Below are 13,601 nucleotides of genomic sequence, written 5' to 3' on the forward strand. Positions count from 1 at the left end.
GAAAAGATCAGTATGCTTACTAACAACCCGTTCTTACATTCCCAGGTTTCCTAATTTCTTTTGGCCATCACTCCATTTTCTTTGATATAATTCAGGGTGGCCAGGACTACCCACATACCAAGAAAGTTTCTGGGCTAGGAAATTACAATCACTCTCACCCTTAGTTCAGGTGAGACGAGATTAATTTTTTTTTTCTCCAAAATAAAAGAAAACAATACAAAATCATAGAAACCAACAGACTGATAAAACAGATTTCTTACCCCAGTTTTTCCTGGATACAGGCTGATTTCAGTGATCCACAGCTTACAAGTCCCACTTTTCAATGTGTCATCACAGCCCCAGACTTGGCTTACATTTAAACATTCCCTGAGATGGAGCTGAGGTGAATCTAAGCAGCAGCCCTGCTGGGTCTAATAGGATTTGGGAGGACCTTCATGAAACCCTGTTTCCTGAGTTGTTTGGAGAAAAAGGTCAAGCCCTCTCTTCAGGCCCAGTCATCTCCTTGGAGAGAGAGGCTGATTCTGCTGACGAAGTTTCCTGGTCCTTGACCACCTCCCAGGTTAACAAAGGTTTGAGAAAGTGTCCCATGTTCTGTACCAGTAAATCCTAAAAATTTTGGAAGAAAGGAAACTGAGCAGTACCACTGAAAAATCTGCAGGTACATGAGAGTTTCTGATCACCCCCTAGTAGAAGACCTAGAAGTCTGACCAGATAATGGAAAAGGCATGTCTAAAAACTTGCGCTTCCTCTATAACAGGAGATTAGTTGAATGAATCATGGCATATCCATACAACAAATGCTATATATGTTGTCAGAGAAGAAAATTGACATGAAAAATGTCCACAGTATACTGCTGGGTGAAGAAGCAAGTTACAAAACAGTACAGAGACTATGGTTCCATTTTTGGTTAATAAATTATACATAATAACTAACATTTACTGAGCTTTAAATATAAGTATATATATGAGCAAAGCACTGAATAAAGTGCTTTACATTAATTACTTTATCCTCACGACAACACTATGGTGTAGGTAATAAGGATTATACTTGTCTTTTTGCAGATAAGGAAACTAGGCAGGAAAAGGGTAAGTGATTTGCCATAGTTCACATGAGTGGCAGAGCTGAGAAACAGACCTAGATATGTTGGACTCAAGAGCCCAAACTCTTTACAGTGACACTATATCTGTGTCTATATTTGTACAGAAAAAAAGTTAAGAGAGAGAAACACAAGGATGTTAACATTAACTGGTTATTTCTGGGTGATGGGATTATGAGTTACTTTTGTTCCCTTTATGCTTTCCTGAGTAGTCTGAAATATTTGTGATTTACATGGATTATTTCTATAATCAGGAAAAACAACAAATTAATTTCCATTTTGAAAAAAGTGAACAGCCATTGTTTCCAAACTGTAGGTGGCAAATTGCTGGGTGGTAGGGGAGAGTTATTTAATTATTACAAGGGTTCTGGAAATTCCCACATGACCCAAGCATTGTCTAGAATGAATATATTTGCACATATATTTTCCAAATGACATGTTGTATACTGTCATGGTGTATACTCCTAGTGTTTGAGTTTATTCCATATTTCTCAATCAATGAATATTAAAAATACCACTATTATCATGTGGAAGTCCATACATTTTAAACACTAAAACAAGGGATGGGATCTGCTGCTACAAGGAAAAATATATGTATGGGTCAGCTCTGTAGCCTGAGTGTCTTCTCAACAACTTACCACCTTTTTCTCAGAAGCGATGGGAGGAAATAGAGGGGAAAAACTGAAAATGCACATATTATTAAAAGTTAATCCAGGGTTGTGGAAGGGGAAGTGGGTGGGAGGATGGGATACCTGAGTGATGAGCATTAAGGAGGATACATGATGTGATGAGCATTAGGTGTTATACACAACTAATGAATCACTGAACACTACATCAAAAACTAATGATGTACTCTATGTTGGCTAATTCAATTTAAATGAAAAATAAATAAATAAATTACAAAACAACTAAAAAAAAAGTTAATCCAAGAGAAGTCCCAGGAGAAGGCAATTTAGAAGGATGAAAGAACGTGGAGAGGGAGTTGATGTTGGCTCCTAAAATTCTATTATGGAAAGACAGAAGGCTAAATCTCTCTTATATTGCCAGAGGCTAGTCCCCACCTTCAACCACAAAGATGTCAACACCTATGTAGGCTACAATGCTGCAACACCTGAGTGCTAGGATTTGCTCAAGGACCAGGCTGGTATCCAATGAGCAGGAAGACCTGGAGTGGCGAGGGCCCTCCACATCTTCTGCCATACCAACTCAAAGGTCAGCTGCTGCCTTTCCTTTCTCTCATTCTTCCTCTCCCCTTTTGTAATGTGTCCCTTATCTTCTATTTCTGCACAGCTTCTTGGCCCCCTCTCAGGTCTCCAGGTTACACTACTCCATAGGACTCCAGTGATTTCATTACCCATAAGAAACCATCCCGATCACAAGATCTCAAACGAAGATACTCACTCACTGATCATTCATTCAATAATAAGGGCCTTAGGGGCAGAGGCCCTGACAAATTAGGTATAGTCCCTACCCCTTTATAGGCATACAGTCTTCAAGTGTGAAAAGCAAAAAACAAAAATAAAAACAAACCTACAACTCAATTTGCTTCATTGGACATGAAGTTACAACAAGGTAAGAGACAGGAGTCAGAGAGAGGAATGAGGGCTTCGCTTTTTAGCCTGTATTTAGGACCAACTTAGGGACAAGGCTCCACACCGTCACCCCTGCCTAGTGGAGCTGGTGCTGAGGCCTGGAAGACTGGCTTACTCTAAGCGAGACTAGTCTTCAACAGGCCAATGACATGGGAAATAAGAGGGTGGGAAGGAGGGTTGTTCTTTTTTTTTTAAGATTTTATTTATTTATTTGACAGAGAGAGGGAACACAAGCAGGGGAAGTGGGAGAGGGAGAAGCAGGCTTCCCGCTGAGCAGGGAGCCCGATGTGGGGCTCAATCCCAGGACCCTGGGATCATGACCTGAGCCGAAGGCAGACGCTCAAAGACTGAGCCACCCAGGCACCCCAGGATTGTTCTGTATTAAAAGCAAATTTAGATCTTGCCAAAGGGCTCAAACCTGAGTCTGATCCAGTTCTTGAATCCAGATGTCAATCTTCAGGAAATACAGAAGAATCTACTGAAGTGCACCATGAGCATGCAGTAAACAAAGTCCAGGCTGTGGAAAATTCTCCGGGTCAAATGTGGATTATTTTTTTTTTAAGATTTTATTTATTTGACAGAACACAGGCGGGGGAGAAGCAGAGGGAGAGGGAGAAGCAGGGCCCCCACTGAGCATGCAGCCCGATGTGGGGCTCAATCCCAGGATCCTGGGATCATGACCCGAGCCGAAGGCAGTCACTTAACCGACTGAGCCACCAGGTGCCCCTCAAATGTGGATTCTTCAAGACATAAGTAACGTCAGGAAAAGAAAGGGATGGAAGGGGAAACCTGTAAATGAAAACAGACTTAAACTTCAAAATTGCCAAGGTCATAAAAGGAAAGATCAAGAAACTATCACAGATTGGAAGAGACTAAGGAGACATGATTACTAAATGCAGTGTGAGACCTGGTGGAATCCTGGAACAGAAAATGGACATTAGGAGAAAAATTTAGTGCAGTTCAAATAAACTCTGGCGTTAACAGTGATGTACCAGTATTGGGTTCTTAGCTGTGATATCTATACCATGATTACATAAGATGTTAACATAAGAGGAAGCTGGGTGGAGGGTATAGGGGACTCTCCACACTGTCTTTGCAACTCTCCCATAAATCTAAAACTTTTCAAAATGAAAAGTTCAAAAAAGAGAAAATTTAAGGAACATATCAGTTCTTTTAATGGGCAAGACTAAATCATAATCATTAAGGAAGTATGCTTGCGTAATAAAACCATAGAAATGCAAAGAAAAGATTACTGTAAATGTTAGGATAGGGGCACCTGGGTGGCTCAGTCGGTTGGGTGTCTGCTTTCGGCTCAGGTCATGATCCTGGAGTCTTGGGATCGTCCCCACCTTAGGACTCCCTGCTCAGAGTCTGCTTCTCCCTCTGCCCCTCACCCCGCTCTCGTGCTCTCTCTCACTCTCTCTCTCAAATAAATAGGTAAAAATCTTTAAAAAATTTCTATACTACCCAAAGCAATCTACAGATTTAATGCAATTCCTATCAAAATACCAACAGCATTTTTCACAGAGCTAGAATAAACAATCTTAAAATGTGTATGGAACCACAAAGACCCCGGCTAGCCAAAGCAATTTTGAAAAAGGAAAAAAAATGTTAAGATAATGGTTATTTTGGGAGGAGGAAGAGGGCTGTGATTGAAATAGGGCACATGAGAGGCTTCTGGGGTTTTATTTCTTGATGTAGTGGTGGCTGCAAGGTATTTGTCTTATAATAATTTATTAAGCCAAACATTTGTTTTAGGTGGTTTTCTGTATCTAAGTTTTATTTTACAATGAAAAATTAAAGAGAGAGAGAGAGACTTAAGAGACATAACATTCAAATACAATCAGTAAACCTTGTTTGGATCCTGATTCAAATTAACCAACTGTAAAAAGACATTTGAATGTGGACTGGATATTAGGTATTATTCAAAAATTACAAAATTTGTTAAGGGCGATAGTGGCATCACTATGGAAGAAAACATTCATATTTTTGTATGCACAGTGAAGTATTTCAGAGTGAAATGACATGATATCTTAGAATTGCTTTAAGATGCTCCAAGAAAAAAAAATGGGGGCAATAGATGAAACAAATATTGCAAAATGTTAGTAGTTATTGAAGATGAACAAAAAAACATGAACATAAAGGTAAAAATTTGTTGCATTCTCTAGTTTTGTGTGTATTTGGAAATTTTTTGGAATATTTGGAAATTTTGAAATTATTGTAATAGCAAGTTAAAAGAGGGGGACATCCCAAGCCAGACTGCCTCAGGGCAATAGTCTCTCTCAACAAAAACCTACTCCCTACCCCACAAACCCCCCAGAGCTCCCTCTTGAGATCACAACCCGCATAGTCTCAGAGTGGCCTGTTAAAGGTATTTCCCTTCTCTTGATCTCTGAGTCACTAAGACTAGATGGCAGTCCTTCTTACCTTTCTTCATCCTGATGTCTTAATAATCTCAGGAAAGAGTCAAAGGGCAAATGGCCAGGGCCCAGGGCTCAGGTCTGATAGGACAGTCCTTGGTACTCCAAAGCCTGCCTCCTGCAGTGGGTCGTAGGTGTGGGGCAGGACAAAGAAGGAAAAGGGCAGGTGAAAATCCTCCTGATCATATGCATTCACTATCGAGCACGCTTCAAGAGGCTGGTGGCACCATTGGTTGGAAGAGTGTTCGGGGATCTTTGTCTTCCTCAGGCTCCTGAGCATCATGCCTTGTTTCAAGCAGCCTACACACTTCCAGAGTCTGCTACTTCTGCAGTGGCCCTTGAGCTACCTTGCCATAGGTGAGTACTGATCCTAGAGTGCACGGCAAGAAGCCAGAGTCAGAGGCCAGGGTCAGATCTTCTTCATGCTCATGGGAAGTCTCATATCTAACCTTTGGTCATCTCAGATGGTACTACAGAGTAAAGCCAAGGAGTCTTGAGTCCCACGAACACCCTGGAGAAGGAAGAGATAGAGCCACAGGAGGCAGTGAGAGCAGGCAGAGGAGTAGAACAGGGTCATGATGGATATGAGTAGATCGGGCTAATTTCAGCCACTTCTTAACCCTCACTATCTGGAAAGGGGAAATGAGGCCCAGGGAATAGGCATGATATGTCCATGAGCATAAAGCACGGGGAGTGGGACAGAAGAAGCATTAGAATTACAGACTTGGAGAAGTATAGCCTATGTTTAAACCATAGAGTTTTCCATTCTGGGAGGGGGTGGGGTGGTAGCATGTGGGGAGATAGTGACAATGGAAGGAATGGTGAATGAGCAAGAGGACAAGAATGGTGAATGGCAGGGGTGGGGGGCGTCTGGGTGGCTCAGTCGGTTAAGCATCAGCCTTTGGCTCAGGTCATGATCCCAGGGTGCTTTGATGGAGCCCCACATTGGGCTCCCTGCTCAGCGGGGAGCCTGCTTCTCCCTCTGCCTGCCGCTCCCCCTACTTGTGCGCTTTTTCTCTCTCTGTCAGATAAATAAATAAAATCTTCTTTAAAAAAAGAATGGTGAATGGGAAGAAGTAGAGGGATGCAGATGCTTAGTGTGCAGGGTGTGGGGAGATATGGATAGTATATGGGCAAGGAAGGATGATGAGCTAGTGGTTTAACAAGGGTTTGGGGATGATGAATAGCAAAGGAGACAGGAGACAAGAAGGGAAAGATGGTGGATGAATGGGAGCAGGGAGGAAAGCTGGTGGCAGGCAGGGAGGAGGAAGGAGTAGAGGGATGGTGAGTGGCTGAGGAAGCAAGTGGACAGGGATGATGGGGAATTAGAGAAAGAGGGCTGGTGTATGGTAGATGATAGAGGAAATGTTTGAAGGCCAAGTAGACATGGATGCAGGATGGGCAGGAGCTAGACTGTGCAGAAGGCCAGGACCAGAAGCTTGGGTAGTTTGGGGGGCTCTTAATGCAGATGTACATGGGCAAGTTCTGCTGGCAGAACAATTTTGGTCTGACCTGCTCCCTCATCAGTTTTTATCTTGCAGCCATTGTTCATTTACTTGCTGTTTACATCCTTGTGGCCACTGCCAGTGCTTTACTTTGCCTGGTTTTTCTTGGACCGAAAGACCCCAGATCAAGGTAAGACTCGTGGACCTAGAAAGAACATGGCCTAAGAATGTTCCAGCTTAGGGTCGCCTGGGTGACTCAGTCATTAGGCGTCTGCCTTCGGCCCGGGTCATGATCCCGGGGTCCTGGGATGGAGCCCCACATCGGGCTCCCTGCTCCGCGGGAAGCCTGCTTCTCCTCCCACTCCCCCTGCTTGTGTTCCCTCTCTCGCTGTGTCTCTCTCTGTCAAATAAATAAATAAAATCTTTTAAAAAACAAAACAAAAACTTATTTAAAAAAAAAAAAGAATGTTCCAGCTTAACCTGTAACCAGGGAGTCCCACTCCTGGATATCCAAGGTCTCTCATCCAAGTTCTCAGAGTCACAGGACCTGGGCCAGCCAGGACCGTCTTGGGGTCTCTTCCTTTTCCACCTCTCTAGCAGAGCCATGGCCCCTCCATGCTGTTAGGAAAGCCCTGAGTGAGTGGGAAGGATGGGGTTGGCACACACAGACACCATCCCCCACTGATATTTCTCTCTCAGGTGGCAGGCGTTCAGGCTGGGTAAGGAACTTGTGTATCTGGACCCACCTCAGGGACTATTTTCCCATTACGGTAAGTGTCTCTTTCCCGGCATCCCCAGCAGTTCCCAAAATACTAGGCATTTATGCCAAATAACTAGGGTTGTCCATAAGGAAAATGAGCATACCAGAGAAGTCTCAGGGCAGGCTAGACATACTTCAAGACCCAACGTTGTGGCTGGTACTTGCTACTCTGCTAGCATACTTTGTACACCCTTGGCATGACCTACCAGATGACACAGGCAGAAACGCAAATACAGTTCAGTTCAGTTTAACAAACGTTGATTGAAAGCCTACTCTGTACTACATGTTAGAGGTACAGAGAAGTGAGTAGGATGCAATCTGTCATCAAGGTGCTCACATCTAATGAGAAGGACAGACAAGTATGTATTTATAGTTTGGTACATGGTACACAAGTAGTTCAGATGAGGGGTAAGAAAAAGCTTCACAGTGCACAAACAATGAATCATGGAACACTTCATCTAAAACTAATGATGTAATGTATGGGGATTAACATAAGAATAAAAGAAAAGAAAAAGCTTCACAGACGTGGTGATATTTAGGCAGGGTTTTCAAGTTCAATAGAAGTTACTTAGGCAGAAACTGGAAGGGGGTTGGGAGGAGAAAATATCAGGAAGACGATCTAGAAATGTAGTGCTATGCTGGTCCTCTGAGCATTCTTTGGAGTAGACAACAAACGTTGCCCCAATTTTTAGAGCAGAACTTGCCGACCTTTTCACTTAAACACTGGTACAAAATGATACTATGCATAAAGCGCATTGAGATAAATGGCCGGAACTACTTGCAACCACCCATGGGGCAGAGGTCCAGCAGTTCTAGCTGCCCCAGATCCTTCCTGGCTTTCCAGGGGCTGAGGAGACCGATATCTTGGCCCCCTGAAACCCACTCATGGCCTAGCTGTTGAAAAGCTCTGCTTTAGAGAGCGCCCTGATCCCTGAAGTGTCTTCACCTTTGCTTCTTCATGTGACCTTATTTCACCACCTCTGGCACTTCTTTTCATGGCTGCAGATCCTGAAGACTAAAGACCTGTCACCTGAGCACAACTACATCATGGGGGTTCACCCTCATGGCCTCTTGACCTTTGGACCCTTCTGCAACTTCTGCACTGAAGCCACAGGCTTCTCGAAGATCTTCCCAGGCATCACTCCCCACTTGGCCACACTGTCCTGGTTCTTCAGGATCCCCTTTGTTAGGGAGTACCTCATGGCCAAAGGTACTTCTGACCATACTTACTGGAGCTTCTGGCCCATTTCTCTGCTGGGAGACTCACGTTTTTAAGCCCCATCCCCTACCTCTCAATCACCTCTCCCCCAAAACCATCAAAGCATAGTAGTTAAAAGCATATGTTCTGGAGCTAAACTGGGTTTGAATCCTGGCTCTGCTGCCTACTGTGTGGTCTTGAGCAAGCTACCGGTCTCACTTTCTTCATCTGTAAGGAGATGCTGATGATAATAGTCTAACCTCAGATTTGGTGTGACGGCTAAATGAGATCATACAAGTAAAGCGTTCAATATAGTACCTGCCACAGAGTACATGCTCAGTAAAGAATAACTTTTGCTATTTGGTGGCAATAGAGGAAAAGAAAAGAGTAAGATCATAGTTGAGATTCAGAAAGTTCTTCTGGTTATCCCACTGGAAACCTTCCTACTATAGTTTCAACCTAATGTCTCCTATGAATGGAGATATTGCCTCAAAGTGAAACATGCTGGGTTTGCCCTCAGCCTTCTTTTCTCCACACCCTTGGTCCCATCTCATTGATTCTACTTCTGGGACTCATGGGAACAGAGGGCACATGGACAAGCCAATGAGGAGTAAGCAGAGAGTGTTCCCTCTCAGCCATTTCCCCCTCCCCTTATTTTGCTCCTCTCTCTGCTCTTTGATTCTCTTTAGGTGTGTGCTCCGTGAGTCAGCCAGCTATCGACTACCTGCTAAGCCATGGCACTGGCAACCTTGTGGGCATCGTAGTAGGAGGGGTGGGAGAGGCCCTGCAAAGTGTGCCCAACACCACCACCCTCATCCTCCAGAAGCGCAAGGGGTTTGTGCGCACGGCCCTCCAGCATGGGTAGGTGTTCCTCCCAGGGCAGGGGTGGATGGCCTTCTCTGAGCAGCATCACATGCTAGGTGATGCCAAGATGAATCAGACGTGAGTCTTGCCCTCGTGGAACTTACTAGTGCATAAGGGAGATGGCCATAGCATTTTTAAAAGGTTTATGTCATCCACTCCTTCTAAACTAGCTGGACCAATTCTCAGGAAGCCAAACCAGAAACCCAGATTCATTATCAGGGGGCTTGGCTAGGACTCTCCTAATATACAGATGATGCCCACATCATCTCTAGCAATATCAATATCTATATCTGTTTGTTAATGGTAAGTGCAAGGGGCAGGCAGTACAGTATGGTGAGTATGTGCACAGAATCTGAAGTCAGGGGCCTGATTTGAATCCTGGTTCCATAACTTACTGTTACTCTCTGAGACAGATTAGTTAACCATTCTGAGTCTTGGTGTTTTCATTTTCATAATGTGGCTACTAATAATTGTACCTACTCCATAGGGTAATTGTGGGGTTTCTTTTTTTTATTATGTTAGCTAACCACCATACATTACATCATTAGTTTTTGATGTATTGTTCCATGATTCATTGTTTGCGTATAACACACAGTGCTTCATGCAATATGTGCCCTCCTTAATACCCATCACCGGACTAACCCATCCCCCCACCCACCCTCCGCTCTAAAACCCTCAGTTTGTTTCTCGGAGTCCTTACTCTCTCACAGTTCATCTCCCCCTCCGATTTCCCCCCTTCATATTTCCCTTCCTTCTCCTAATGTCCTCCATGCTATTCCTTATGTTCCACAAATAAGTGAAACCGTATAATAATTGACTTCCTCTGCTTGACTTATTTCACTTAGCATAATCTCCTCCAGTCCCATCCATGTTGATGTAAACGTTGGGTATTCATCCTTTCTGATGGCTGAGTAATATTCTATTGTATATATGGACCACATCTTTATCCATTCATCTGTTGAAGGGCATCTCAACTCTTTCCACAGTTTGGCTATTGCAGACATTGCTGCTATGAACCTTGGGGTGCATGTGGCCCTTCTTTTCACTACATCTGTGTCTTTGGGGTAAACACCCAGGAGTGCAATTGCTGGGTCATAGGGTAGCTCTATTTTTACATTTTTGAGGCACCTCCACACTGATTTCCAAAGTGGCTGTACCAACTTGCATTCCCACCAACAGTGTAAGAGGGTTCCCCTTTCTCCACAATCTCTCCAACATTTGTTGTTTCTTGCCTTATCAATTTTTGCCATTCTAACTGGTGTAAGATGGTATCTCAATGTGGTTTTGATTCAAATTTCCCTGATGGCTAATGATGATGAACATTTTTTCATGTGTCTGTTAGCCATTTGTATGTCTTCTTCAGAGAAGTGTCTGTTCATGTCTTCTGCCCATTTTTTGACTTGATTATTAAATGAAGTCATCCACATAAAACACCAAATGTGTCTGGCACACAGTAAGTGGTAGATAATTATTAGCCACTCTAACTGAGGGATAGAGATGGGAGGTAAAGGGCAGGTGCCCAAGGCTGGAACTGTGGGGTGCACCATAAGGTCAGGAGGCCAGCCCACTGAACACAGAAATAATTGTCCTATTTCTGACTCAGAGAAAAGTAGTTCGCCTAAGGACCTTGCCTGAGTGGCCTGTTCATCAGGTTGGAGCATAATGTAGGGGAGAGAGTTCTGAGCTGGGAGGAAGGAATCCTGGGTTCTAGCCCAGGTCATGCCATTCACTGACTGCCTGAGTGAACTTTCCCCTTCAGAACCTGGACTTCTGGATCTGTAAGATAAAGAAAATACCACCACCTTCCACTGTGCCCCACACTGTCTCTGCTGTGAGGATCCAGTAAGGTAACATATATCAAAGTGCAGAGAAATTACTAGTAACTCACAAAGGTTTGTATAAGAGAGGCCATGTTCTCTTTACTCTTCTCTCACAGGAAGACTTCAGGAGCCTGATTCTCTACCTATGGCCCAAGAGGGACACAAATTTTCTCTTCTCTAATCTCAAGGGACAGAATACCTTATGCATAGTCCCGTGGGTGATGGGCATATTAAAATATATGCATCTGTGCAATATTATCATCATCTCTATGCTTCCTACTAGTAGAAACAGAGTCAGATATTTCCCTGCGTGACAATTCCTGGAAGCTTTTCTTTACCATGATATAAGTTTCTGGGGATCTCTGCCCAAAACCCTCTTCCTTCCCTATACCCCATATCTTGCCCTTGTGATCCTGGCCCAGAGATAGCATTCTCACTAGATTTGAACATTTCAAGACAAGAGACAGTAAATATGGGAGCCCTGTTTAGTGCAAGAAGAAATGCTTTATGTTGCAGGGATTTTATATAGCTGGGAGCCTGGCCAGGAACAAATGTTCTTCCTGAGTGGTTCTCATCCTAGCCTGTGTTTAAGAAATAAATCGGGATTTTCCTTCAGGGCTCATCTGGTCCCCACCTTCACTTTTGGAGAAACTGAGGTATATGATCAGGTGCAATTCCATAAGGACAGCTGGATGTACAAGTTCCAGAGCTCCTTCCGCAGAATCTTTGGTTTCTATTTTTGTGTCTTCTATGGAAGAGGCTTCTGCCAAGGCTCCTATGGGCTCCTGCCATACTCGCTGCCTATCGTCACTGTGGGTGAGTGCTGCTTTCAGCCCCAAGTCCACATCAGCTCTTTCCTGACCTCAACCTCAGAGAGGGAGAATCAGGGAGTTGACTTGGCAAGTGAGAGAATCCGGCCCAGGGAAGAAGGAGGTTAAAGGAAGAGAAGATTCTAACACTTGTCCCTTCTCTTTTCCCATCTCCAGTTGGGGAGCCTCTGCCACTGCCCAAAATTGAAAAACCAAGCCAGGAAATGGTGGACAAATACCATGCACTCTATATGGATGCCCTGTGCAAACTGTTTGACCAGCATAAGACCCAGTGTGGCTGCTCAGAGACCCAAAAGCTGATTTTCCTGTGACTGAATGGGCTTGCGTGCCCAAGAGCATGTACCTTGAAGAGGAGACTCATTTGCTGCTAACCAAGAGGGGGAGAAAAGGAGATAAGGGAAGGCTATGTGTGGTAGGGGAGGACATTAGGAATTCCTTCCTTGCCACAAAGCCCTCATAGTTGCTGTCCTAAGAAGCTTCACTCAGTCACTCCACAAAAAGGGGGCACCCTGAGGCCCCTCAGGCCCAGCCATGGGCACCCTAGGCACAGACATGCTTCCTTCCTTGCTCCCTACTGGCTTTCCTCCCTAAGCCCAACCCCCCAGGTCCTGAAGGACTCAAGTGATAGCCAAACAGCCCAAGTAGCCACCACTCTGGTGGTTGCTGTTGCTATTTTGTCATAATGCATTTTTTAATTGAGACTTTTTTTTGCATACCATAAGTTTAACCTGTTTAAAGTGTAAAATTCAGTAGTACTGAGTATATTCACAGAGTTGTGCAACCACTACCGCTAATTTTAGAACATTGTTCAGCACCCTAAATAGGAAAGCCGCTACGCATTAGCAGTCACTCCCCATTCCGTCATCTCTCCCAGCCACTAGCAAACACTAATTTACTTTCCATTTCTATGGATTTGCCATTTCTGGACATTTCATATAAATGGAATAATAGACTATGTGGTTTTTTCAGGACTGGCTTCTTTCTCTTAGCATGTTCTCAAGGCTCATCCATGTTGTAGCATGTACCAGTACTTCATTCTTTTTATGGCTGAATAATATTGCGTTGCACATATATACAACAGTTTTCGTTCATTCACCAGTTGATGGACTTTTGGGTTCTTTCCACTTTTGGGCTGCTATGGATAACACTCATGTATGGGTTTTTGTGTAGTAATCTGCTGCCTCCAAATATAAAGGCTTCCCTTATCTCCACAACACTAACCTAACAATCATGCCTTTTACATAAGTCAAACACAACTTTAAGATTACTTTTCAGTTGGCAGAGGCATTTCACATGGGTCATTTTGTCACGATGGTCCTCTCACACCATAACCCCAAGGTATTTGCTGCCATCCTGAGTCTACTATGGGAAATTCGCTTTATATCCATATTTTAAAGTCTTACTAAGTTCTGCTTAAAAGTTTTCTTAAAGCTGTATTCTGAGAATTTTAAAAGAGTAAATAAAAACACAGATGTCTGTTCCTTCACAAGGCAACCAACAAAAGACACACTTAGAAACACAGCAAAGGTATACACCTGAAACTAACATAATACTATGTTTCAACTATACTAAAAAC

The 13,601-nt window shown here is 43.7% G+C and overlaps 1 protein-coding gene across 1 annotated transcript; it reads left to right on the forward strand.

The window, feature by feature from the left end:
* Window positions 1-5,389: 5,389 nt before the first annotated feature.
* Window positions 5,390-12,574, forward strand: AWAT1 (acyl-CoA wax alcohol acyltransferase 1). The gene is made up of 7 exons (XM_064574836.1): window positions 5,390-5,465; window positions 6,636-6,743; window positions 7,253-7,323; window positions 8,319-8,523; window positions 9,201-9,372; window positions 11,812-12,011; window positions 12,182-12,574. Exons 1-7 carry the CDS (start codon window positions 5,390-5,392, stop codon window positions 12,334-12,336), a joined length of 987 nt encoding a protein of 328 aa, XP_064430906.1. The 3' UTR covers window positions 12,337-12,574.
* The last annotated feature ends 1,027 nt before the right edge of the window (window positions 12,575-13,601 follow it).

Source organism: Mirounga angustirostris, unplaced genomic scaffold (assembly GCF_029215605.1).
Source record: "Mirounga angustirostris isolate CCGP_5_RB_7025 unplaced genomic scaffold, mMirAng1.0.hap1 SCAF_11, whole genome shotgun sequence".
NCBI classification, from domain to species: domain Eukaryota; kingdom Metazoa; phylum Chordata; class Mammalia; order Carnivora; family Phocidae; genus Mirounga; species Mirounga angustirostris.

Bases quoted from the DNA above. Each gene is read 5' to 3' on its own strand.
- AWAT1 (XM_064574836.1), top strand. From the start codon at position 5,390: ATGCCTTGTTTCAAGCAGCCTACACACTTCCAGAGTCTGCTACTTCTG. The intron at 8,524-9,200 runs GTACTTCTGACC...GATTCTCTTTAG, and splicing joins GGAGTACCTCATGGCCAAAG to GTGTGTGCTCCGTGAGTCAG. The intron at 9,373-11,811 runs GTAGGTGTTCCT...ATTTTCCTTCAG, and splicing joins CGCACGGCCCTCCAGCATGG to GGCTCATCTGGTCCCCACCT.